Source organism: Bidens hawaiensis, unplaced genomic scaffold, assembly GCF_021521415.1.
Source record: "Bidens hawaiensis isolate Kalapana, Puna unplaced genomic scaffold, B.hawaiensis_p1.1 tig00017157_1, whole genome shotgun sequence".
NCBI lineage: Eukaryota > Viridiplantae > Streptophyta > Magnoliopsida > Asterales > Asteraceae > Bidens > Bidens hawaiensis.
Window position 1 is genome coordinate 373,911 of NW_027492594.1, and position 23,460 is coordinate 397,370.

The following is a 23,460-nucleotide window of genomic DNA, read 5'->3' on the forward strand; positions in this document are numbered from 1 at the left end:
CATCAAAACCAATCTACCGGTTCCAGAGATTCAAGCTTTGCTCTATTCTTCAACTAAAAGAGGCTTTTGATCTCGTTAATTAGCCTATAAGCTAGACTCCTTTTATTATTGAAAGTAGCATCGTTTCGTGCACGCAACACACACCAACAGGGCAACAGGCTTTAGGTATCACCGTGTGGGAATATTTTTGTGGGCCTCTAGAAGATCAAGAATGGAGAAGGCAAAGATAAGTCATAAGAGGAATGTCACCACTGAGTAACAGATTGCCAAGTGATTGCAGCCATATAACACGAGGAGAATAAGTGAATGGCAGATTCCTACACTTCATTACATAGTTGACACCAACCTAGACCTATATCGATTTATCTTTTAGCAAGAGCATCCTTTGTGGGAATACAGTTCATTTCGGCCATCCACACGAAAATGGGGTGACTTTGTTGGGCACCAATCTACACCAATTCAATTTGAAATTTCTTTGGAAACTTACTTGACTGGCAGTCTGGCACATTATGGATTTAAACCTGAATGACCCGGTTGGGTCTCCAAGCAACACCTATTTATCCTTATTGAGAGAAAAATTGGTTTATATAATGAGGATCATTACGTGTAATATCTTTATCGCCTAAAATGGTCGCAGGCTTGTAACTCGCAGGTTTAAAGGTGTGTAATACATAGTTGATGTTTCAATGTCCCATGATGATCATTGTTCTAGATTTAAGAATAGATTAAATTAACCGTTATAAAGAACTATATAGAAATGTTATGAGTTTCTATATTGAAGAACTAAAAATTGTGAGAATGCATTACACATCAACACACGTGCTTCGCACAAAAACGATCCAGTTGTTTGATACTTTGATTGTTGGTTTTCTTTCCAACTCAAGAACATGAAAAGAATTTGAACAAGAAAAAAAATAACTGATTTTTTTTTCTCATTCTTTCTGATTTCCTTCCAAATATGCATCAAGAACACAACATTAAAAACACGAAATTCAAGAATAAATAGTAAGCAGTGTAAACTGAATGAAACAGACAAGATATATGATTATTCAAGATTCTGTTTTTCAAAAATCAAATCCTAGGTTCATTTGCCTGATGCTGCTGCTTCTTCAGGAGTTCTGGTTGTCATCTGGTCAACCGCATGAACAACACTTTGCAGTTCTTCCCATATGGCTTTGTATACCATCCTCTGTCTATTCACAGCAGATTTTCCCTCAAAATCTGCAGACACAACATCAATGCTGCAAAACCACAATCTCAAAAGTTATTTTTGATGCAACCGCCTTCTAAATCATTTAATTAACGACTCATTATTATTATTGCAATAATTTGTTTATAATCATTATATCAGCATATAAATAGTGATAGAAAGACACATGACAGCAATCACTTACACTCAAGTAACGATTCGTCACTTAAGAATTTAAGAATGACGACTTCAAACAATAGTAGCACATCCAAATACTACCTTCTACAAGCTTTAATATTATAGCTGATCTATCTATTCTAATAAATAACTACCCATTTTTGCTACTTGTCACTCTCATAGCTCTCTTCCTCTTTTTTTTCAACATTTCAATATTGATCCTTAGACTTTAAGTCATTTATATATATGAATTGAAGTTTATTTTTCTTGAATGTAAATCCTATTTGATTCATTCATTAACATTAATGGTGAAAGATAATAAAATAAGAAAATAAATTAAAGTTGCAGACTTATTAAAATAAAATTTTAAAATCATAGGTAATTAAAATCAAGGTAAACTATAACTTGTTTTTAAACTGGGATTTGAGCAGCAATGCATAATTTTTTATATAAGATTTGTTTCATTTGGATTTAAAATTTTCTCATATGTATTTGAACTCGGGAAAATGTGTATTTTCTTTATTTTCTCCAACCATTTTATATAAATATTGCAAACATGAAGAATACATTTTATATATATATCTCGGTGTTTAGCATTAAATCATTGAAGTTGAATATTATAATTATAATTCATATGAATAACGATTTACTATATGAACTATCTATCATTTATTTATGTCTTTTTTGTGCAGTATAAAAGGTTAGCAATAAGAATATCAATATATAGTTTTCAATATTTCCTTTCATAACTCAAGACAAAAATGCTCCAGAAACATATATTTTATGACTTGATTTATACTTTTTTTATACATTCAAATATATTAAATTTAATATGCCTTATAAGACAAATTACTTTATTAAAAGCATTCAAATTTTTAAACAAAAAAATCTGTTTCAATCCCTTTCCGCTATTTTCGCTTTCCAAAAATCATTCAGGATATGAAAACCTAGAATATCGTTTTCATCAGTTAGTCATTCAAATTATTTCAATATTATATTACTTAGTAATTTTAATTTTAGACAAATACAATGATTTGAGGTTATGTTAGTGTTACATGTTGGGTAGTACATAATTAAAATGTCTATTATAGTTTATATTCAAAATAATAAAGCTATACACAAATTTTTTTTAATAAAAAAAGATTTTACTGTTATTTGAACATGGCTTTAAGGTTAGTATGTCTTTGTCATTTTCCATTCATATGAAATGAAACAAATCATTTTGTTATATTTAAAATTTGGGTTTTATATGTTTCTTGATTATACAATTGTTAATTTTAATATATAAAATTAATTAAAATTTGTCATATGCAGAATATTAATAACTAAAAATAATTTATCATGATCAATAAATTTCAGATTCTAATGATGATTATATTATCAAAGTTCAGGTAATCCATTTTTTGGGGTAATCATGTTTTTTTTGGGATAAACATGAGCAAATGATCTCAAATGACATCATATATATATATATATATTAATTGATCAAAATGTAAGTTATTTTATGTGTATGAATATTTTTTTGTTAGTTTCATAGATATATATTATAATTTATCTAGGGTCGCGGTATGTACTTGAATAACCTTACTTGTCACACAAACAACTATGCATGGCTATATCAACTATCAAGATTTATAAGCAGACTTATATGTTACCTTATAAAGAATTACAAGCAGACCTGGACTAAAGATTTTGATTTTTGATAAACAATGTATACCAACCAATACAACCACAAATGTAGTGTACAAGGACAGAGTAGTGTCAATGTTTCTTTTTTTGTTTGTCCCGTTACAAATGTCCACTTTCAAAATTTATTAGTTAATTTCCAAATTTACCCTTAAACATACACAATTAACATTAATAACCAATATTGATGGACCCAATTTCTAAGGGCATTATTGTCATTTGGTAAGCAAGAAAAGTAATAATTCAATCTACCTTAAACTTTGTGTTTTTCAAACCATGACACTTCTAATGGGGCGGATTTGTAACGTATTTGTGTTATCTTAGTTATGTAATTTTTGTAATTTTCATATAAATTGTAACTGTATTAACAATATATGATCATTTTGTTGACTGTAATTCATTTAATGGTTAAAGTTTAAAATTTTCATCAATTACCCATGTAATACACGGGCCTCAATCTAGTTATAAATATTCAACTTCATGTAATTACTTTCAAAACACACATCCAAAGTCTAAACACCCCCCTTAGGCTATGTGTAGTAGAGGGGCTACAAAATGAAGCGTTTTGCGCCATGTGGCGCCCAGTCAGCAAAGGGTGGGTTTTGTGTTTGGAGTGTAATGGTGTTGTAGCCCCATATATATATATATATATAGAAAAGAGTTCAAATAAAAAACAAGTGTTTTGTGAGAAGTGTGAGAAGAGCTTTAAAATAAAAGAAACCACCTAAATATGACACTATACAATGTAAATATGAAACAATACAATTATTTAGAAACTACCAATCTCAACCACTAGATCATAGATCCAAGGGCCTAGATCTATTCTTATTCTTCTCACAAAAATATTGTTTTTTACATTAACCCTACCCTATATATATATATATATAGGGAGAGGATCATGAGAGAACTCCATTTTATGGAGAGAACTAATAATGAAGTATTTTTAATTTAATTAAAAAAAATATTTTTAATTTTTTTTTCATCCTTCTTATATGTTGTTATTCTTCACCACAAAAAAAATAAAAATAATAAAAAAAAAATAACGAGTAATGCATATATGCAATACACCGACTTTTTTTATAATGCATATGTGCAATAGTGTGCATTTTGATATTTGAAATAGTGTTGAATAGCATATATATAGTTGTTTGTATTGTTTATTTGCAATAGTGTTATATTATATACAAAAATTAAAAAAAATCGATATAGTGCATATGTGCATTAGTGTTGTATTACATATATGCGATAATGTGTTTTGCATACAATTATTAGTGTCGTATTTGCATATATTCAATAGTGTGTATTGGATAATGCAATTGTGTTGTATTACATGCAATAAAACACTATTGTATATATGCAATAGGCATTAGTGCACATATGCACTACAGTACTACACCGACAAGTTTTTTTTTTTTTTTTTTGTATCAATATCATCTTATTAGAAGGAGGAAAGAAAAAAAATCACAAAATAATTTTTTTTAAAATAGTTAAAAATAATTTTTTCCTAGTTCTCTAGTTCTCTCTTTAAGAGGAGTTCTCTCTAGATCCCATATATATATAGGGTAGGGTTAATGTAAAAAAGAATATTTTTGTGAGAAGAATAAGAATAGATCTAGGCCCTTGGATCTATGATTTAGTGGTTGAGATTGGTAGTTTCTAAATAATTGTATTGTTTCATATTTACATTGTATAGTGTCATATTTAGGTGGTTTCTTTTATTTTAAAGCTCTTCTCACACTTCTCACAAAACACTTGTTTTTTATTTGAACTCTTTTCTATATATATACACACATATATATATACATATATATATATATCTCACACACACATATATATATAATAATAATACACACACACACAACACCCGGCGAGAAATACCTAGCGCACCCCCACAATTCGCCCCAAAAATCGCCCGGGGGGCGGTGTTCGCACCCCAATTCGCCACTTGTCGCCCGTTTTTTCCGCCCATTACTTATAGCCTTAGTGTGTAGTGATGCAAAATATGATATTTGTGGAAGAAATCCACAACAAGAAATAGAATTAAGCAATAACCGAACCGTTAATCGAAACCGAAAACCGATTAGCCGAAAATCAATTATCATTCTTGTTTCAGTTAAATGAAATGAACCAAATTGAAAAATCCATATTTTCATATACTTTTAGTAGTTATACCTCCATTTAATGTATTTGATGTTTTATACCTACATTTAATGTATTTGTAAGCAAAAAGGTTTGGCTTTGGTTATTAACCGAACTGAACCGAACCTACAACCTAACCAGATAAACCAAACCGATTAACCAAAAACTGTTTGGTTAATAATATAAATAAATTAACCAGTGACTTCGGTCGAGGGTAATAACCGAACTGAATGCACACCACTAATAAGAATGACTGACCTAACATGTCTTCCATCACCATAAGCATCCTTGACAGTAACTAATTCCGCATTCAATTCTTCCTTAATCTGCAATTACTTTCAAATCAATAATAAACCTAGGGTTGGAGTTGGTAATCGTATAAATAATAATTATTATCGAACCTTAGTCTCCATGGATTGCATCAATGGGGAATCAATAGGTCCGGTTCCGTTAGTAACTCCGGCAGTGATGCTCCGGCGACCAATCAAGGGTTTAATAGCCCCAAATTTAGTGGCGACTGGTAGGATTAGGAAAGAAGCACGAGGAGGAGGTTGATAATGGTGAAGAACGTTGCATCTGAAGAGACGAGTGGTGTAAGCGCACAGTGCCGTCATATTTGAACGGCTCAGCATCATCTTCGCCATTGCCGTACTGGTAGTAGTAGTGGTACTGTGCACAGATACACCAAATGACGGCCACTCTTTCATAATTAAGTTTTACATCAATGGATTTATAAATTGATTTGTAATTTCATTCCGATCAAAATCTCTAAATCGTCAATTTAAGAAAAACTTAGCGTCGTTAAATTAGGTCAAATGAAAACAAGTAGTGTAAAAGTTGGGACTAGATAGTTATTTTCAAAGTTGAAATTATTATCGGCAAACTGCAATAAGTTATAATTACTAGAATCCAATTTTCCTATTCTTTAAACGTAAGTTTCTTTGACTTTGTCTTTGAGACCGGGTCATCAACACAATGACCAAAAGATTATTTACTACTTCAACATATCCCCTCATTTTGATCCAACTTAGGGGGTGTTTGGGATTTCTTATTTTACCTCCTTATAAGTTATAACTTTTCATTAAGTTAATAAGTTATAAAAATGTAACTTATGAAACTTTTCATCTCACAATATAAGCAATCCCAAACACCTGATTATTTCTCAAAAAATTTATAAGTTATAAGTTTGTGAAAATAAGCAATCCCAAACACCCCCTTAACTTATCCATTCACGTGAGTGCTTTCTTGTACCATATAATTAGCCTAAGTCTATTTCCTTAGTCTCTCCTAGCGCAGTACTGAACATCTCATATTGTTAGACGAGTAAATCGGTATATGTTTACATGAAATTCTATAGTTCTTTCAAATTGGATGATTAACTATCTCACGGTTATTTTACATACACATGTAATAATGTAACTGACAATCATAGATCTTATTAGGTAGTGCCATAGAATACACAATGCTTTATCGTCAATGTCTTAACATTTTGTGATCATTGTTTGAGTACCTGGATGGATCTTTAGATATTGTAATATCATTCCCATCTTTATAATTATTATATTTTTTTGTATGTATTCTCATAGTATGTTATCATAAAACACTAGTAAATTTTTGTCATCCTCATCTTCCATGTTACAAAGACATCTATAGACAAAATTAGAGGCTTATTGATAACCATTAGAGTTAGTTGTTGACATTGTTATGGTTTTCACGTAGTGAACATATTGTTTTAGAACCACGAATTTGGATCTGATGATTTGTTATATCAGTAATTCACAATCTCTTATATCACTTGTTTGACTTAAGCAAGATGATTCTAAACACGCAATCATGTTGTAGCATAATTACAATATGATACCTCACTTGTAAAATCAACTGTATCATCAAGAGTATTGCGAATCTCTAAGATGGATCTAATGGAATCGTTAATTACAATAACAATGATATACAAAGTTGTACATCGATATCATTCAAACCCTGGCCTTTTGGTAGTTTGCTTTAAGACATATACACACAACCGTAGTCGATATGACGTTCAGTTATTCAGTTTTCTATGCAAATCGGATAAATGTTCTTTAAAATTTCAATCAAATAACCCGAATACCTTTTTTTTTCTTCAATTAATTAGAGTCGATTTCATTCGATTATTCGGTTTAGAAAAACATCCAAAAGATTGTATGTTCCCTATATTTAGGTCCACATACATTGACGATTCGAAGACATGGTTAAAACAAGAAGGGTTCTAAACTTGTAATCATAAATCAAGAAACGTATCATACAAGCACCAATCTTTTATTATTATTATTATTAGATTAACAAACAATATACATACATACATAAACCCTAACTCACCACCGTCAAACTTTGATTACTGATGGTTGACGTGGTGTAATTCTCTCAAACATTCATCGTTATCGCCGATAGATTCATTTGATTATACATACATACATACATACGTGCTGCCACAACGACGACGGATAATAATAATAATAAACAATCAACTTCAATCAAAACCCACATTTCAATCGGTTCAATTTCACCCTCCGATTATCAATTATTCACTCCGATGGATCTGGTTTTAGGGTTTTAGTCAGATATGATAATGGGATTACAGTCTGCTGGTCAATTATTACTTCAATTCGGTGGTGGAACAACAATATTAATGCATTTGATGGATGCACCAGCAGCAATTCAAAGCTTCATTCTTTGATTATTATTAGTATTATTATTGTTTAGAAGAATTTCACAGGTTTCAGTGATGGATGACGTCATCACTAGGGTTCCACCAGCAGAAGCTTGGACTCCTAAACACCTTGTGTTTCAACCTTATACACCAACTACACACAATTTGGGTGTTTTTATTAAAAGACCTGTGAGTCTATTTCGACCATCAAAATCTTTACTTTTTATTAATCAAGTTGAAGTAATCAAGTTTCTTAATTGATAATATCTTTGCAGTTGGTATCAAGGTTAACCAAAGATATTGTTGGGACATACAGAATATGCAATCCACAGTTTAACTATTCACAAGAGTTAAACCCGAAACGGTTCTTAACAACCCCGTCTGCTGGTGTACTCAATGACGGTTACGATAATGAAAACTCTGACCTCATTTTAAGTGTTAACTGTCCCCTGGTTAACTCAGAAACTCACAGAAGATATGTTGTAAAGGACATGCTCGGGCAGGGGACGTTCGGGCAGGTTGCCAAATGTTGGGTTGCAGAACTTGACCGTTTTGTTGCTGTCAAAATAATTAAAAATCAACCGGCTTATTATCAGCAGGCGTTGGTTGAAGTTTCTATATTGACAACAGTAACTATTATTTATTTTTTTATATTGTCTAATGTTTTGACTTTATGAGAATAATGTATGTGATTGTAAGTTGATTTTGTTGTGGATTTCAGTTAAACAATAAGTTTGATCCTGAAGATAAGCATCACATTGTCCGAATATACGAGTACTTTGTATACCAACGCCATTTGTGCATTGCTTTTGAACTGCTCGATACAAATTTGTAAGTTTCAGTTTGCTGTATAAGTTTTGTTTGCATATTTGTGTCTGATTTTTTTGTTTTGTTTGTTATGGTATATTAGGTATGAGCTTATAAAGCTAAATCAGTTCCGGGGATTATCATTGAGCATTGTGCAGCTATTCTCAAAGCAGGTTATTATTTCTGTGTGAAACATTATTATAATTTGTTGCTCAGTTCGTCTAATGGTTTATATATATGTTGTACTAGATTTTATATGGATTAGCTCTGATGAAGGATGCTGCTATCATCCATTGTGATTTAAAACCTGAAAATATTCTTTTATGCACGAGGTGAGCTACTTAAATGGAGTTATATTTCTGTGTTGATTGACTGACTTATTATATTATTTATTACAGTATGAAGCCAGCAGGAGTGAAAATTATTGACTTTGGATCTGCATGCATGGAAGATCATACCGTTTATTCTTATATCCAGGTTTGTATCTAATACATTATCTTAAAGTTGCATGTTTGACTTTTGGTCATTGCCTTTGAATTTTTATAATTTTCTTTTGCAGAGTCGGTACTATAGATCACCTGAAGTTGTTCTAGGATATCAGTATCCTTCAATTATAAATCTGCTGTTATGTTGTTATTAGCATCTCTAAATCAAAATTTGAAGTTATATTAGTAGTTAGTACTATCAATTATTACTTCTGTTATTGTTAAAGCATATGGACATGTTAATACTTGTGGTGAGCCTTTGTTAGACTTTAACCGTTGGTTAGGTATACAACCGCCATTGACATGTGGTCGTTTGGATGCATAGTTGCTGAACTGTTTCTTGGCCTGCCCCTTTTCCCAGGAGCATCAGAATTTGATCTTCTAAGAAGAATGATAAAAATAACTGGGTATAATTATTTATCTTAAACTCGATCATACCTTTTATTTGAACTCCATTTACTTTGTTAGTTTCACCTTACGGCTTTAAAAAAAGTTAATATTATGAGCAACACTTGACAAATGTACGTATGAGTTATTTTGTTTTTATTTGTTCAAGGGAACAACCACCTGATTATGTGTTGAAAGGGGCGAAAAACACTAGCAAGTTCTTTAAGTGCGTTGGGAGTGTAAACCATGAAGATGGAATAAGTATTTACCAACCTTTAAATGAGCAAGAATATGAAGCTGTAAGTCTTCATTTTTCATCTTCTTAATATTTTCTTTCATTTGTACAAATCACATGAAATTAGAGAAGTCAGTATCTTTGAATCTGTAGGATGAAATGAATATTATTGAACTTATGCAATGCTGTGTATCTATAGATTGTAGTTACATCCCAAGGCCATATACTGTATGAAACCCTGAAGAAACTTGTTTATTTGTTATTTATAATTTTCTTATTTAGAGAGAGATGAAAAAACCTTCAATTGGAAAGGAGTACTTCAATCACATGAATCTTGAAGGAATTGTTAAAAAGTATCCTTATAAAAAGAACCTGCAAGAAGCAGATTTGGCTAGAGGTTAGCTTTATTTAATTATATTCATCCTTAAATCGCTAAATTTATTTTATTTTTCTTCCTAAATCTTTTATAGATAAATATATAATGGCTATCTCATGCAGAAAGTCAAATGCGACTTTCGCTGATTGACTTCTTGAAGGGACTTGTAGAATTTGATCCAGCTAAGCGGTGGTCACCTTTGCAGGTCACCAGATGACATTTTCTTTTTATTTATTATTAAATAATATAATGCCAATAATTTATCATATCATGGTGCAGGCTTCTAAGCATCCTTTTGTTACCGGGGAACCTTTTACTTGTCCCTATGTGCCTGCTCCCGAGACTCCTCGTTTGGTAACTAATATTTCTTACTTTATAATCTGAATTACCTATTTACTTGAATATTGGGTTAATGTGTAAATGACTTGTTTTTAATTTTTGCAATGTAGCCTGTTTCTCATAATGTGAAGGTTGATCATCATCCTGCTGCGGGTCATTGGTTTGCTGCAGGTCTCTCGCCTAATGTGAGCAACTTCTGTGTTATGTATTAACTTTTTGAAGAGAAGATTGCACAAATGGTCCCTGTGGTTTGACCATATTACAAGTTTGGTCCTTAGATTTTAAAAATTGCAAACATGTTCCCTGCAGGTCTCTTTTACAAATGTTTGGACTAAGTTTGCAGTTTTCAAAATCTGGGGACCAATCTTGCAAATTGCGATATGGTCAAAAGGGTCAAACCACTAGGACCGTTTGTGATACTTTCTCTTTTGTAAATATTAGAATTTTTCAAACATTTAGGTTCTAGGTGGAAATCGGGTTGCAATGTATAACAACTCTCATTTCCAAGCATCACCTTTTGGACATGGGGGCAATTTTGGAAGTTATAACGATGGCACTGTACTTGGAAGTAGTTATGGCAGTTATGGAGATAACAGTAATATGTTGGCATATTTTTCACCGGTGGGCCCGTCGCCTATGAACAACTACCAACAAAATATCCCAGTGCTTGGAACCAGTCCTGATGCTAGACGAAGAGCTATGCAAGTTCCCCATGGAAACGGGTTCGGATTCAGTCCAGCTGGCAATTTTGCACCTATGTCATTAGGCACTAGTCCATCGCAGTTCACTCCACCCTATAGCCAAGTGACAGCTGGATCTCCTGGACATTATGGCCCGAGCTCTCCTGCTAGAGGGAGTTGTCATGGGTCGCCTCTCGGGAAAGGAACAGGGTCGATGGGCAATCAGATGAATAGAAGAAAAGGATGGGGGTATTCGGGTAATTTACCAACTCAAGAAAGCACAGCTTCTGCACATCGGATGCAACAACAAAGGAATAGTGGAAATGGTGGGGCCAACAGCTCATTTGGGTCGGGTAAACCTTTATTGCCTCCTAAACATGATAAACCTGAAGCTAGTAGTTCACTGCCTGATCCTGGAGACTGGGATCCTAATTACAGGTAATGGTTGATGCCTTATTTTTGGATTTTATTATATTCCATATATTTTTTTGTGTCATGTTTGGTTTATTTTGTTTAATATGAAAGTATGTGACCCAATGTTGTGGTTATGTCAAACCGTGTTATCTATTACGTTAGGAACATACAAGTAGTGCTTTATATAATAGGCAGATGCGAGTTGTACATTTTTTACCCCTTTGAAATGTGCACAGTTCTAGGAATACAATTATTGCAGTTATGTGATGGTGCGTGTAATTAAGTGTAGAATGGGAAACTTGACATATTATCTAGCAAGTGTACATTCTTTTTGAGGCTTACTTGAATCGTAACGTGTGCCTGTGCATTAATTTGTTTTGGGATTATTTGTCCCATAAGGGGTAAATCATAATCCAAATCGGCCCATTCATATGTAAATGGGCTGAAGTTGCCACTACAATAGTTTTAGAATAGGTTGCTAGTAAATTGATAATCATGGCTTCTTGTTGGAAAAATTTAGAGTACGTCTTGTTTGACTTTTCCTTGAGTGATGAACCATTCTTGTTTGACTTTTACTTCAGTGATGATCTGCTTCTTGAAGATAATTCTTCAGAATTGAACAGCATGACCTTGGAATTCAGTAAGAGTATGCAAATTAGTCAAGCTTTTTCGCCTACCGGGCCATTTGGTGGGGTTGGGCAATTCAACCAAATGCCCAACTCAAATTTGTCAACACAAAGGTAAGTTCATCATGCAAATGTAACTTAATTTCACCTATATTGCACGTAAGGAAAAAATGGTTTTTCTCCTAGTATACATTATACTTCCAGTTTTAGCAATGTATGTAAGCGTCTTTTTGTTGAACAATTTTCTGATGACGTGGCGATGCGCCACATCACCATATCTTTTACCTTCTATAGGTTGTTAGGAACAAAGCGGCGCGCGGAAGCGAAACAGCACACACATGCACAACGATAAACACACATAAACGAAAATATAAACGACACAAGAATTTAACGTGGTTCGGTCCCCGCGAGGGGACCTACGTCCACGGGCTGCAACTAGGTTTTCTTATTAAGCTCAAGGCACACAAGATTACAATTACAACTAGGGTATATATAGACTAAATCTAGGGTTCCTAACTTGTTCTCCAAGTTAGGCCCAAACAAATAAGATGGGACCCATTAGGGCCGGCTAACCCTAATTAGGGCCGGCTGCCCTAATACCCTTTGTTCGAGTCTCCAACCCTAACAATCTCCCACTTGGAGGCTCGAGCAATCCTCAATCCACCATCCAAGCAAACCCTATACCTGTAACTCCAGTAATCTTAAAAACAGAAATCTTCCAAGCCTCCAGTTCCAAGAACAAGCTAAAACTTCACGGTCAGAAGTTCTCCAAGCCTCAAGCTCCCAAGAACAAGCTATGATTTCAAATAAAAGAAGTCCTCCAAGCCTCAGTTCCCATAAACAAGCTAAGACTTCAATCTAATCCTCCTAGTTGCAGCGGCCCGCTCCTCAATTACCTGAAGAGCCAGTTGAAGCTCCATTGAGCTCCAACCCAACAGTCATCAATGACCCAGCCATGGCAAAACCCGCCATTGACTCATCCTCAATCTCAACCGGCTCCCACTGATTCGAACTACCGGCTCCAGAGACTCCCAGAGAAAACACCACTCTCCAAAACCTGCAAGTACCCAGGAGAGATTTTCCCATTCGGAATTCCGGTATTCAAAACCCAACGGTGTTTTGAACTGTACCTAGAACACGGTTCGTGCTCCCACTGTTCCAAAACCCCTGACCTAGTTTAAACCTCCGAATGCACTCAGCTACATCCCGGTGGCTCCAGGATTCACACTTGCAAAATGAATCCACTTAGCTCTACCCGATGCAGCGAGCCAAGACTTTAATACTCGGAAGTTGGTTCCCTTCTTCCAGCGATACATAAACTTGTACCTTCCCAAAGTCTTCAATAAGATTCACCAATACTTCACTACAGTGGGTAACATGAAATGAAGTATACCAGAATCTCGAACCCAAGAGTCTCACTGCCTTCACTGAGTCCCAATGCATCAACCCAGACACATTCTCAGAAGCAGAATTCATTATCTTTTGACATTGACTCTAAAGAATGTCACGAACCTCCATGCAGCTCCACGAAGTCAACTATGCCCAGCTCCCACTGTCCCTGTTATCCCAACCCATTACCAAAACCAACATTCCATGAGATTATCCCCGATCGTACTTTTCCCGGTAAACGTGTTCACCCAGCACAAGATCCCGGATCCCCTCAAATGTCGAACTGCTGATCACCACCGAACAAGAAATAATTTCATAGTTCCAGACCAGCTAACCGGCAAACGGTTATAACTAACAGCAGTAGAGCTTTACCGAAAGCAAACGGTACCAAGGATTCCGCGATTGTACACCCGATCAGCTAATCCTAACCGAATAAACCTTTCAACCTGACTTCCCTTTTTTTTCACTTATGTCGTCACCAGCACACCAGAATCAGAATACTTAAAACCCAAAGCATTCCAACCTGCTAGTTCCATTTTCACCTGTTTTATCCCACAGTACCACATCCAAGTTCCTTTGACAAAACCAACCAACCGAAATCCAAACCGGTCAAACCTTCGATCATACCCATCCCGTCTTCAGCTATAACAATAGCAATCAGGAAACAAATCGAAACAGTGAACACATCAATGGTACGAGCCAGAACTTGACGGATGTTCTCTACCGAACATTGTCAACTGACCGATTTGCTCCTACAATAAACTTCGCAGACAAATCTAAACCCAAATATTGATTTTCACGTAACTCGGTTCTCAAACAGTTGATAATAAACAGTCAACAGAAACTAACTAAATCTCTAACCTTTATTCGACGAATCCAAGAGTTTTATAACCAAACCCTAATCGGCGGCTTCAAAGAGATTAACCTGGTACTATAAACAAAACCATTTATACCCGCGATGTCATAACCCGAAACACCTGACCCGACCTTCACCTGCAAACCCGAGTGAGACCAGCAACTTCAAGAGATCCAAAACCGGAACTCTAATTGCAAATTCACTCCAAATCAGCCCCGAACAGCCCTGTTTTCTTTCCCTTTTTGCGCAACCTAGGGTTTCTCCTTTACGAATCGTTCTTCCGTGCAATACCGTGTGCAACAACGAGCCAAAGCTCTGATGCCACTTGTTAGGAACAAAGCGGCGCGCGGAAGCGAAACAGCACACACATGCACAACGATAAACACACATAAACGAAAATATAAACGACACAAGAATTTAACGTGGTTCGGTCCCCGCGAGGGGACCTACGTCCACGGGCTGCAACTAGGTTTTCTTATTAAGCTCAAGGCACACAAGATTACAATTACAACTAGGGTATATATAGACTAAATCTAGGGTTCCTAACTTGTTCTCCAAGTTAGGCCCAAACAAATAAGATGGGACCCATTAGGGCCGGCTAACCCTAATTAGGGCCGGCTGCCCTAATACCCTTTGTTCGAGTCTCCAACCCTAACATAGGTTGCTACTTAAATACAGTGGTAAAAAACTAAAAGCACGTTACATACAATGAGGAATATATTTTTTTTGTTTTTTTTTTGCAAACAATGATAAAGGTGAAAGTATATTACATTTTGGCGTATTAAACCCTAATTTTAGGGGTTATTTACATGAGAATGTATGCCACTTTCACCTTCAAAAAATGGTTCTTTTTACCACTATATATAACCAACCTTCTATAGCCGGCAAAATATTTGTGATGACTTGGCAGTCTGCCAGGTCACCAGTTACATACAGTAGTAAAAAAACATGTAAGTAGGTTGCATACAATGGAGAAAAAACATGTTTTATTAAATACAATGAAAGAAAGGTGAAAGTAAGTTACATGTTTGTGTAATAAACCCTAATTTATTTATTGTATACTAATGTACTATTCGGTACAGGACAAATGTGCCTATGCAAGCATTTTTGAATGCAGAAACATCACCTGATGTGTATGTTCACCCTATGATGATGAATTCTTCCCATTTGATACCCCACTTCTCACCTAGCCGGTTGGGTCAGCCACCGGTTCAACGGTATGGACGGTCAATGGGCGGTACTCGTGGTGGTGAATGGAATCATTTCAAGGCCCCGCTTCCCAATTTCAATTCAGGGGGGCCTCGTTCCCCAGGAAGCAACAATAGTGCACCTTGGGGTACTTTTACAACCCTTTCTCGTCTTTTGAGTTTTTCTTGGAATTGCGTCTAATAAAATTTGTAAGTGTGGCAAACTGGACGAGTGGATGGGTTGGTTAACGAGTCAAAGTAGGTGTCATTTGACAAGGGTTGGGGTACCTTTCTTACAATTTTTTGTTCGTATTTTCAAATACATAAGAATATAGTTATTTAGGAGATTTTATGCATTAAAACAACATTTCGGGCGGCTTTCAACGCATTTGTCTTGTTAACTTTCTTTTTAGCTAATTTAGGTGAGTTTTCCCGGTATGGATAAAAATAACCTAAGCTGGTTCTTTCATAAGAATACCAGTTGTAATTTACCAATTGGCAACTGGCAACTCGTGGGTTAGTCAAGTTGGCTAACGGGTAAATGCTTGTTTTATTTTAGCTCTATAAAATGTTTGATCCAATTGAATTGCATCACCTTTTGTCCAAGTTTTTTCGTGAATTGTAAAGTGTGTTGGATATGATCACAAAAGTTATATAATTATGGCCATGGTCTACTTTCTTTAATACTATGGGCGAAGTTTTACTACTTCGTTTTTAGCCTTTAATTTTTGAATTAAACACTTTAGACGGTTTTATGCATTAAAAATACACCGTGACTCATGACGCATTTAACGAGTTTGTTTTGTAGTTATTTTTTCTTTCATTTGTTATAGATAAAACATATCGAATCAACCCATATATCTATAACTCTATTAAGGATAATATTGGAAACAGAGATGCCGCCTCTAGAAAGTGTATTATGAACTGAAGTTATTATTTTTGTAGGGCGTAGGGGCAACCATCCTATAGCCGCCAATATTCTGCCATCTTCCCATGGTCGGAACGAATACGAAAGGATCGTCTGATGGTTGGAAAAGGTGATATAATATATAGAAAGTTTTTACTTTTAAGGGATGTTGTGATGATAATTGGTAGTTGAAGACTTGAAGTGTGACTTATAAATGTGCATTCATAGTGATATTTTTAGTACGACCAATGAAACCGGCTTCCTTATGTTTCTTTCATTTATTGTTCTTGGTTGCTTTTTTGGTGGAATGCTGAAAAGGAGTAGTCTAAAAGGGTTTGTTCATTTCTATTTTTTATTTATTTTTATGTGTAATGTGGTTGATTTATTTTGTGCAAAATGGATACAAAAATATAAGAAAGTGGTCAATGGCCTCTTTGCTTGTGTTAGCAATTTGTGTCAATCTTGGATCACTCATTTGTATTAAAAAGCCGAAGTATGTGGATCCAAGATGGTCTATTTATTAGCCAGATGGCTGAGACAAGTGTATCAATGGCATGGCACATGCAAGTTCTCTATATATAAGGATGCTTAGGGTTATGTTAATGAATTATATTATTTTATTGTTTGGTAATGGTAATATTAATATTTGTGATATTTGATACATTTGTATGCAAAGGTAAAAGTTACCTGAAAATTGAACTTTAATAATTTATATTATAACCGATGGTTGATGACAATTTATGTTGGCAATGTAATTGTTGATACTCTTGACTGTTACTTTCTAGCAAAGGATAATATTTAACGGGAAAATAAACCCGTCTACTTATAACTTACTAAAAATTATCGTAATATTTTAATTGAAAAAAAAACTAGTTTTGCATTTTTACATTTATGAAATGAAAAGAAAGGTAAGGAAAAAAAGTTTTATTTTCTTATCTTTTCTTTTGTTATCTCCTCTCTCTTCAATTTATTTTTCTTTCAAATCTTTTCAATTTAAAAAGATACAAATTCTTTATTTTATTTATCATTTTTTTTTCAATCCCTTCCTTTTCTTTCTTTTAATGAAACTCAGGAACACCTCTTTTAATTTTTTTCCTTTTTTTCCTTTTTTGATTTGTACATTATATTTTCCTATACATGCGTTTTTCCTAGCCTTAATTTTGCCAAAGTTTTGTTTTGAGTTACAAATTTTCTTAGGAGAACATATAGATACAATTGAGTTTTTTTCCATTTGCTCTTTTATTCGTTTAACTATGCATTACTTACCACTTTATGTTACCCGTAATTACTACAATAATTATTAATATTAGTTGCATAGTCGTTGTTTTAGTTCTTTTAACCACACAATCACATATGTCATCTAGATTCATTTATATTATCCAGATTATTATAATGAATTCATAAAAAGAAGAAATTTTTATTTTTTTGAAGCCGATAGTTTCAACTGGATTTTTGCACTATCACGTAGACTGAAGTAAAGATTTACCCAGACTCATCGAACCCTATCAACTAGAGGTCAATCTTTTTTTACCGACTACATGTACCGTATCAAACCAATTTAGACCAAACACCATTAGACTATGTGTAGTGGGGACTACAAATTTGGGGAGATTTTGACACGTGACCTCACGTCAGCAAATGTATAATTTTTATTTTAGGGGTGTAATGGTTTTATAGCCCCATCACATCGTGTATATATTGTGTGTGTATATATATATTACGTACACATATAATATAATAATATTAACCCAACACACGTCACAACGACAAGTTAATGCCGCCCCCCTATCGCCCCTACTACCGCGTGGGGGTATTCTCGCCCCTTATCGCCTGGTGTCTCCCTATATTGTCGCCCAGTACACTTGGTCTTAGTATCGATATTGATACCCCGCACTCGTTTTTCGATAGAATGCATGTATAAAAACATAAATGAGTTTCGAAACACAAAAAACGTAAATGAAAGCGTTAAATTGGGACCCGATTATTTCCCAGCCCATCATCGTCTATCTGTGAACAGAACATAACATAACAAATGACGGTGGGTCATGTGGTGGCACTGGCCGGAGCTCCGCCTCTCCGACCGTTAACCACTAATAATAATGCACGGCTTTCTCTTCATCATCACTCTCATTTCTCAAAACTCTCCATAATTCGTCACTTCAAAACCTACACTCTGAAATCTTCTTCTTCTTCTTCTTCTTCTTCTTCATTTAATAATAATAATAATCACTCGTTTCGAGTGAAATCCCTACGGGCTCTAGATTCCGATATCCCAAATCCTATTCACCAACAAGAAGAGGACCAACAGAAGGAGGTTTGAATATGAATATTATTGATTATATTTTAATTTATTTATATGTTTTTGTAAGTTAAAATTCAGTTTTATGTTTGTGTAATTAGGGTTTGAAGCAATGGGATTCACTGACTGCAAAATTCGCTGGAGGTGCAAATGTCCCATTTTTATTGCTGCAGCTGCCTCAGATTGTGCTGAATGCTCGTAATCTTCTTGCTGGAAATAAGGCTGCCCTTTTTGCTGTTCCATGGCTGGTACTATGCATACATATATACTCTTCTAATTCTGCTTTTTTGCATGAGTAATTGTGTGATATGAAATAGTCAGAATTAGATAATACTTACAAGTTTTGAAAACTGATTAGTTAAGGATTTACATGTAAGATAATCAGAATCAAGAATTGTAGCTAACTGATTAGCTATTATTACTTCTGGTGTTGTAGAACTTGCTAGTCAGCCAGTGGGGTGGGTGGGGACTAGCTATTAATCGGACTGGGATTTTTCTATATCATTTTTAGTTTTATTTATACAAACACATTTGTATATATATGCGCATTTTTATGTACACACACACACACACGGAATTGCCGGAATTAAGGTCCGGCTAGCACGGTTAGGTCCAACTACCACTTTTCTCGCCAATTACCCAAAAATTAATCAGGCCAGCTAGCGATTAATCGCAGCCTAATCCCGATTTTTCCAATACTGACGATTGACAATTAATAGGTATTATTTAGATTGGAATTTTCTGTGTAATTTTTCAAAGTTATATAAAATAGTTCACATAAAACTTTAAATATAAACAGTTAAACTTAAACATAACAAATCAGTGAGAAAACCAAGGTCCAATTGCCTTTAGAAAAATAATAAAAAAAAGGTCCGATTTGGGCCGATTTTTGACCAATTTGACCGATTACCATTAATGGGCTGATTAGGTGAAATCGGGTTGGTAGAGTGTTGATTAGCGATTAGTCGCCGATATCCCGACTTCTACAACACCACTTACTTCCCCTTAAGAGAAAACTTGTAATTTCTGAATCTTCCAATAAAAGTAAGTAAAATAAAGCTGCTTATTGAAATCAGGTTAGTTCAATCTAAGATAAAACATTTTTCTTCAGTGGAAATTCTCAAAACTCAATATAAGCTGTTATAATGGACAAATTCCCAACACCCTTCCTTAGATGATTACTTGAAGTTCTAATAATCCTAATATATATTTGACTCCACAAAATCACACATTATTTTGCAGGGAATGTTTACTGGACTTCTTGGAAACCTTTCGTTACTATCTTATTTTGCAAAAAAAGGTGAAACCGAAGCAATGATAGTTCAAACTTTGGGAGTTATATCAACATATGCGGTTATCACTCAACTAGCCATGGCCGGATCCATGCCCGTACCACACTTTACAGCCACTTCTGTTGTCGTTGCTTCCGGTCTCCTCATTAATTTCTTTAATTATTTCAAATTGCTTAATCAAAATATCTGGAACTTTTGGGAGGATTTCATTACTATTGCTGGCCTCTCTGCACTTCCACAAGTAATATAATCTTTTCTTTTTTTCTTTATTTTGTAGCTCCAAACTCAATAATATAATTTCTCGTTAATCTGTTATGAATAAATATAATGTAGGTCATGTGGTTAACGTTTGTACCTTATGTTCCAAATAGTATCTTGCCAGGAATATTATCTTTTGTGATAGCAGTGGTCACTGTTGTGATGGTGAGCTAACTTATGCTTGATTAATTAAGTTTCTAGTTAAAAGTTGGAGAAAATTGCACAAATGGTCATTGTGTTATGACCATATTGCAAGTTTGTTTCCTAGATTTTAAAAGTTACAGAATTAGTCAAAACAGCTGTGAGTGGGTTGCGCATTTAGTCCTTACCGTTATACTCACTGTTAGTTTTTAACGGAAGAGTGATGTCATGTTAATCACTCTCACAAATGTTTGGATTAACTTTGCAATTTTTAAAAGCTGGAAACCAAAGTTGCAATATGGTCAAACCACAGGGACTACTTGTTCATTTTTCTCCAAATTTTGTAATTACTTGACATATCTGCAGGCTCGAATAGGGAAGCTTCCAGAAAATGCTACCAAATTTGTTGGATCAATATCTGGATGGACCGCTACACTTCTTTTCATGTGGATGCCTGTTGCACAAATGGTAGCTAGCATATATCTCATAAATATTATTCAATGCACGAGTTTATAAAATAAATTTCAATTAAATAATTAACAACTTTTGGTTTTAAACAGTGGACAAATTTCTTGAATCCTGAAAACATTAGAGGGTTGTCAGCTTTCTCAATGTTGCTTGCCATGACTGGAAATGGACTTTTAATCCCGCGTGCACTCTGTTAAAGATCTCATGTGGTACAATTCATTCTTATATTCCTCAAACTTGCATTAAATTTGATTGAAATATTATAATTTCATACACTAATGTGGTTTTCATTATGATGGGTTGATTTAACACTTTTTTTCAGGTTTACTGGTTCCTGTTGGGCATCTTTCTTTTATGGATGGGGAAACCTTATATGCATGTACCTGTAAGTCTTTAATAAATAATGCAATGTTTAAGCAATTTTAGCTAATTTAATTATATATATATGTTAATAACCATGATTATGGATGTATTCAGTTGTGCAAGTATCAGCAAGGAGTTCTTCTTGGCTGCAACAGTTGGCTTATTTCTTTGGATAGGTTTGCACTTTTAATATGCTCTTTGCACACGTCTTATATTAGCTTATCAATGTCAGAATTAGATAAGTCTTTTTGGAGTTAAACGCTTTAAAATAGCAAAATACCTACATCTGTTTTACTGATTATAGCAACTTAAATAGAAAGTTATCAGTCATAGCTACATCCTTTCATTTATTTTATTAACCCATAATAGCAATGTAATTTCTCTTAATCTCTTATGGTTGCTGATTGATAAAATGAAAGTATCTTTCTATTTCAAGAAATTTACCTTATATTTTTTGGTTGAATAATCATAAGCATAACCTGATAATTGTATTTTGTGGCTTATTTTAGAATGAAGATGAAAATCTTTATTTTTGATGTTTTTTTTTCTTCACAGGATTTGCACTATGGAACGATAGTAAGGCGTATGGTTATGGTTCACCATTGACATCTCTAAAGGTGCTGTTTTTAGGCTCTTAAAACATTTGCAAGTCAAATTTCATACAAATGATCTAGTGACTTGTGAGTGATGTGCTTGAAAAGGATGACGTGTCATCACTCACCATGGTAATAAGTGACATAACACAGCAACTCGCTGCGGTCCATATTCATTGGAACTTGGTCTAGAAGATAGTCAAGCTCAGAATTATGTGTAGTTGTCTTCAAGGAGGAAGTATAGTGTAGATGAGTCATCATCATCATCATCATCATCATCGTACTCAGTATATCCCACCAATAGCAAAGCTATGGTAGGGTCTGAGGAGGGTAAGATGTAGACAGCCTTACCTCTACCCCATGGGGATAGAGAGGCTGCTTCCGGTGAGACCCCCGGCTCGATAGTAGTTTTGCATCAAGCCTTGGACGTATTACATAAGGCACATAGCACTCAATCACCGGGACGCCGGCTGATTGGTGCATGTACCCTTGTCTTTCGGCTATCAACGCCACCACATGATGCCTGATTAACCTTCCATCACTTTTAACGTTATTTTCACAAAATTAGTAAAATAACGTCAAAATTAGTGCAATTTTACTTTTGCCCACCCGAGGGTTCACACATATATACATTATATGCGCGCACCGCAAGCAGGGCACCATAGTGTAGATGAGTATTAGTTCAAATTATGATTATAGCTATTAATACAAAGTGTAAAGTTATCAAGACTGTTATAGGCCATTTTATTTGGATAATATTCTTTTTAATTTAATGTTAAGCTTTGTAATCTTATTTAATAAATTAATTATTTATATATAGTCTTAAGAAACGTTTGTAGGTTAATATGATTCATTTTATATTTATCCGGTTTTGAAAGTTTGAATTATTAAAAAACTAAATCGTAAAAACAAATTACGAAGTTTGGTGTTACTTGGCCATCGTTGCAAAATCATGATACAACAATAAAATCTGCTACAATGTACAATCATTTATACACATGAATCATGAATGTGTTAAGCCCATCAAGGCTTGCCAAAATTCGTGTAACCTTTCGTTACCAAACTACTTTTGCTTGATTATTCGCCCGATTTTCTTTCTTTTCGTGTCAGTATTGTCGGTGTCGAGTCCTTGTTAAGGTCGGAGAGTAGACTATTGAAAGTGTCAAAAATTCATTGTTAAATGCATTGTTTTTCAATCGAGCCGACTTGTTCAGTTTGAGCACAAGCCTGAGCTATAGTTGGTTGGTACGACAGACTGAAGAAACACCGTTTATTACATTTAAAAACCATTTTTTCACTACATTTAGGTAAAATGATAATCAAATCAGGGTACATTTTATTCTCCACTTGTGGTCTAGTGATAGGAGGCTTGAGTTCTCCAGTGGAGACTCAAGTTTGAATACCACTTTTGTCACATTTGCGTGGACATTAGCAATGAAGGATTTGAGCTAGACCTTGTGCAAAAGTTGTCAGTTTGAACC

General features: G+C 34.5%; 2 protein-coding genes and 1 pseudogene across 3 annotated transcripts; 2 read left to right on the forward strand and 1 right to left on the reverse strand.

The window, feature by feature from the left end:
• Window positions 1-977: 977 nt before the first annotated feature.
• Window positions 978-5,884, reverse strand: LOC143553179 (protein BOLA4, chloroplastic/mitochondrial-like). Its single transcript, XM_077043217.1, has 3 exons — window positions 5,593-5,884; window positions 5,450-5,517; window positions 978-1,241 (listed from the first exon to the last, which is right to left on the reverse strand). Exons 1-3 carry the CDS (start codon window positions 5,833-5,835, stop codon window positions 1,085-1,087), a joined length of 468 nt encoding a protein of 155 aa, XP_076899332.1. The 5' UTR covers window positions 5,836-5,884; the 3' UTR covers window positions 978-1,084.
• A 1,660-nt stretch (window positions 5,885-7,544) lies between these two features.
• On the forward strand, window positions 7,545-16,904 carry LOC143553193 (dual specificity protein kinase YAK1 homolog). Its single transcript, XM_077043232.1, has 17 exons — window positions 7,545-8,066; window positions 8,153-8,506; window positions 8,599-8,708; window positions 8,788-8,857; window positions 8,934-9,016; window positions 9,083-9,161; window positions 9,244-9,284; window positions 9,454-9,576; window positions 9,726-9,855; window positions 10,074-10,188; window positions 10,290-10,372; window positions 10,447-10,521; window positions 10,617-10,691; window positions 10,966-11,624; window positions 12,182-12,340; window positions 15,554-15,807; window positions 16,604-16,904. The coding sequence occupies exons 1-17, from the start codon at window positions 7,953-7,955 to the stop codon at window positions 16,681-16,683; spliced, it is 2,604 nt and encodes an 867-aa protein (XP_076899347.1). The 5' UTR covers window positions 7,545-7,952; the 3' UTR covers window positions 16,684-16,904.
• A 1,693-nt stretch (window positions 16,905-18,597) lies between these two features.
• LOC143553159 (maltose excess protein 1-like, chloroplastic) lies at window positions 18,598-22,227 on the forward strand (annotated as a pseudogene). The gene is made up of 9 exons (XR_013138785.1): window positions 18,598-18,879; window positions 18,966-19,112; window positions 20,107-20,397; window positions 20,490-20,579; window positions 20,922-21,023; window positions 21,116-21,232; window positions 21,346-21,408; window positions 21,501-21,562; window positions 21,942-22,227. The product of XR_013138785.1 is annotated as a maltose excess protein 1-like, chloroplastic (transcript).
• Window positions 22,228-23,460: the final 1,233 nt, after the last annotated feature.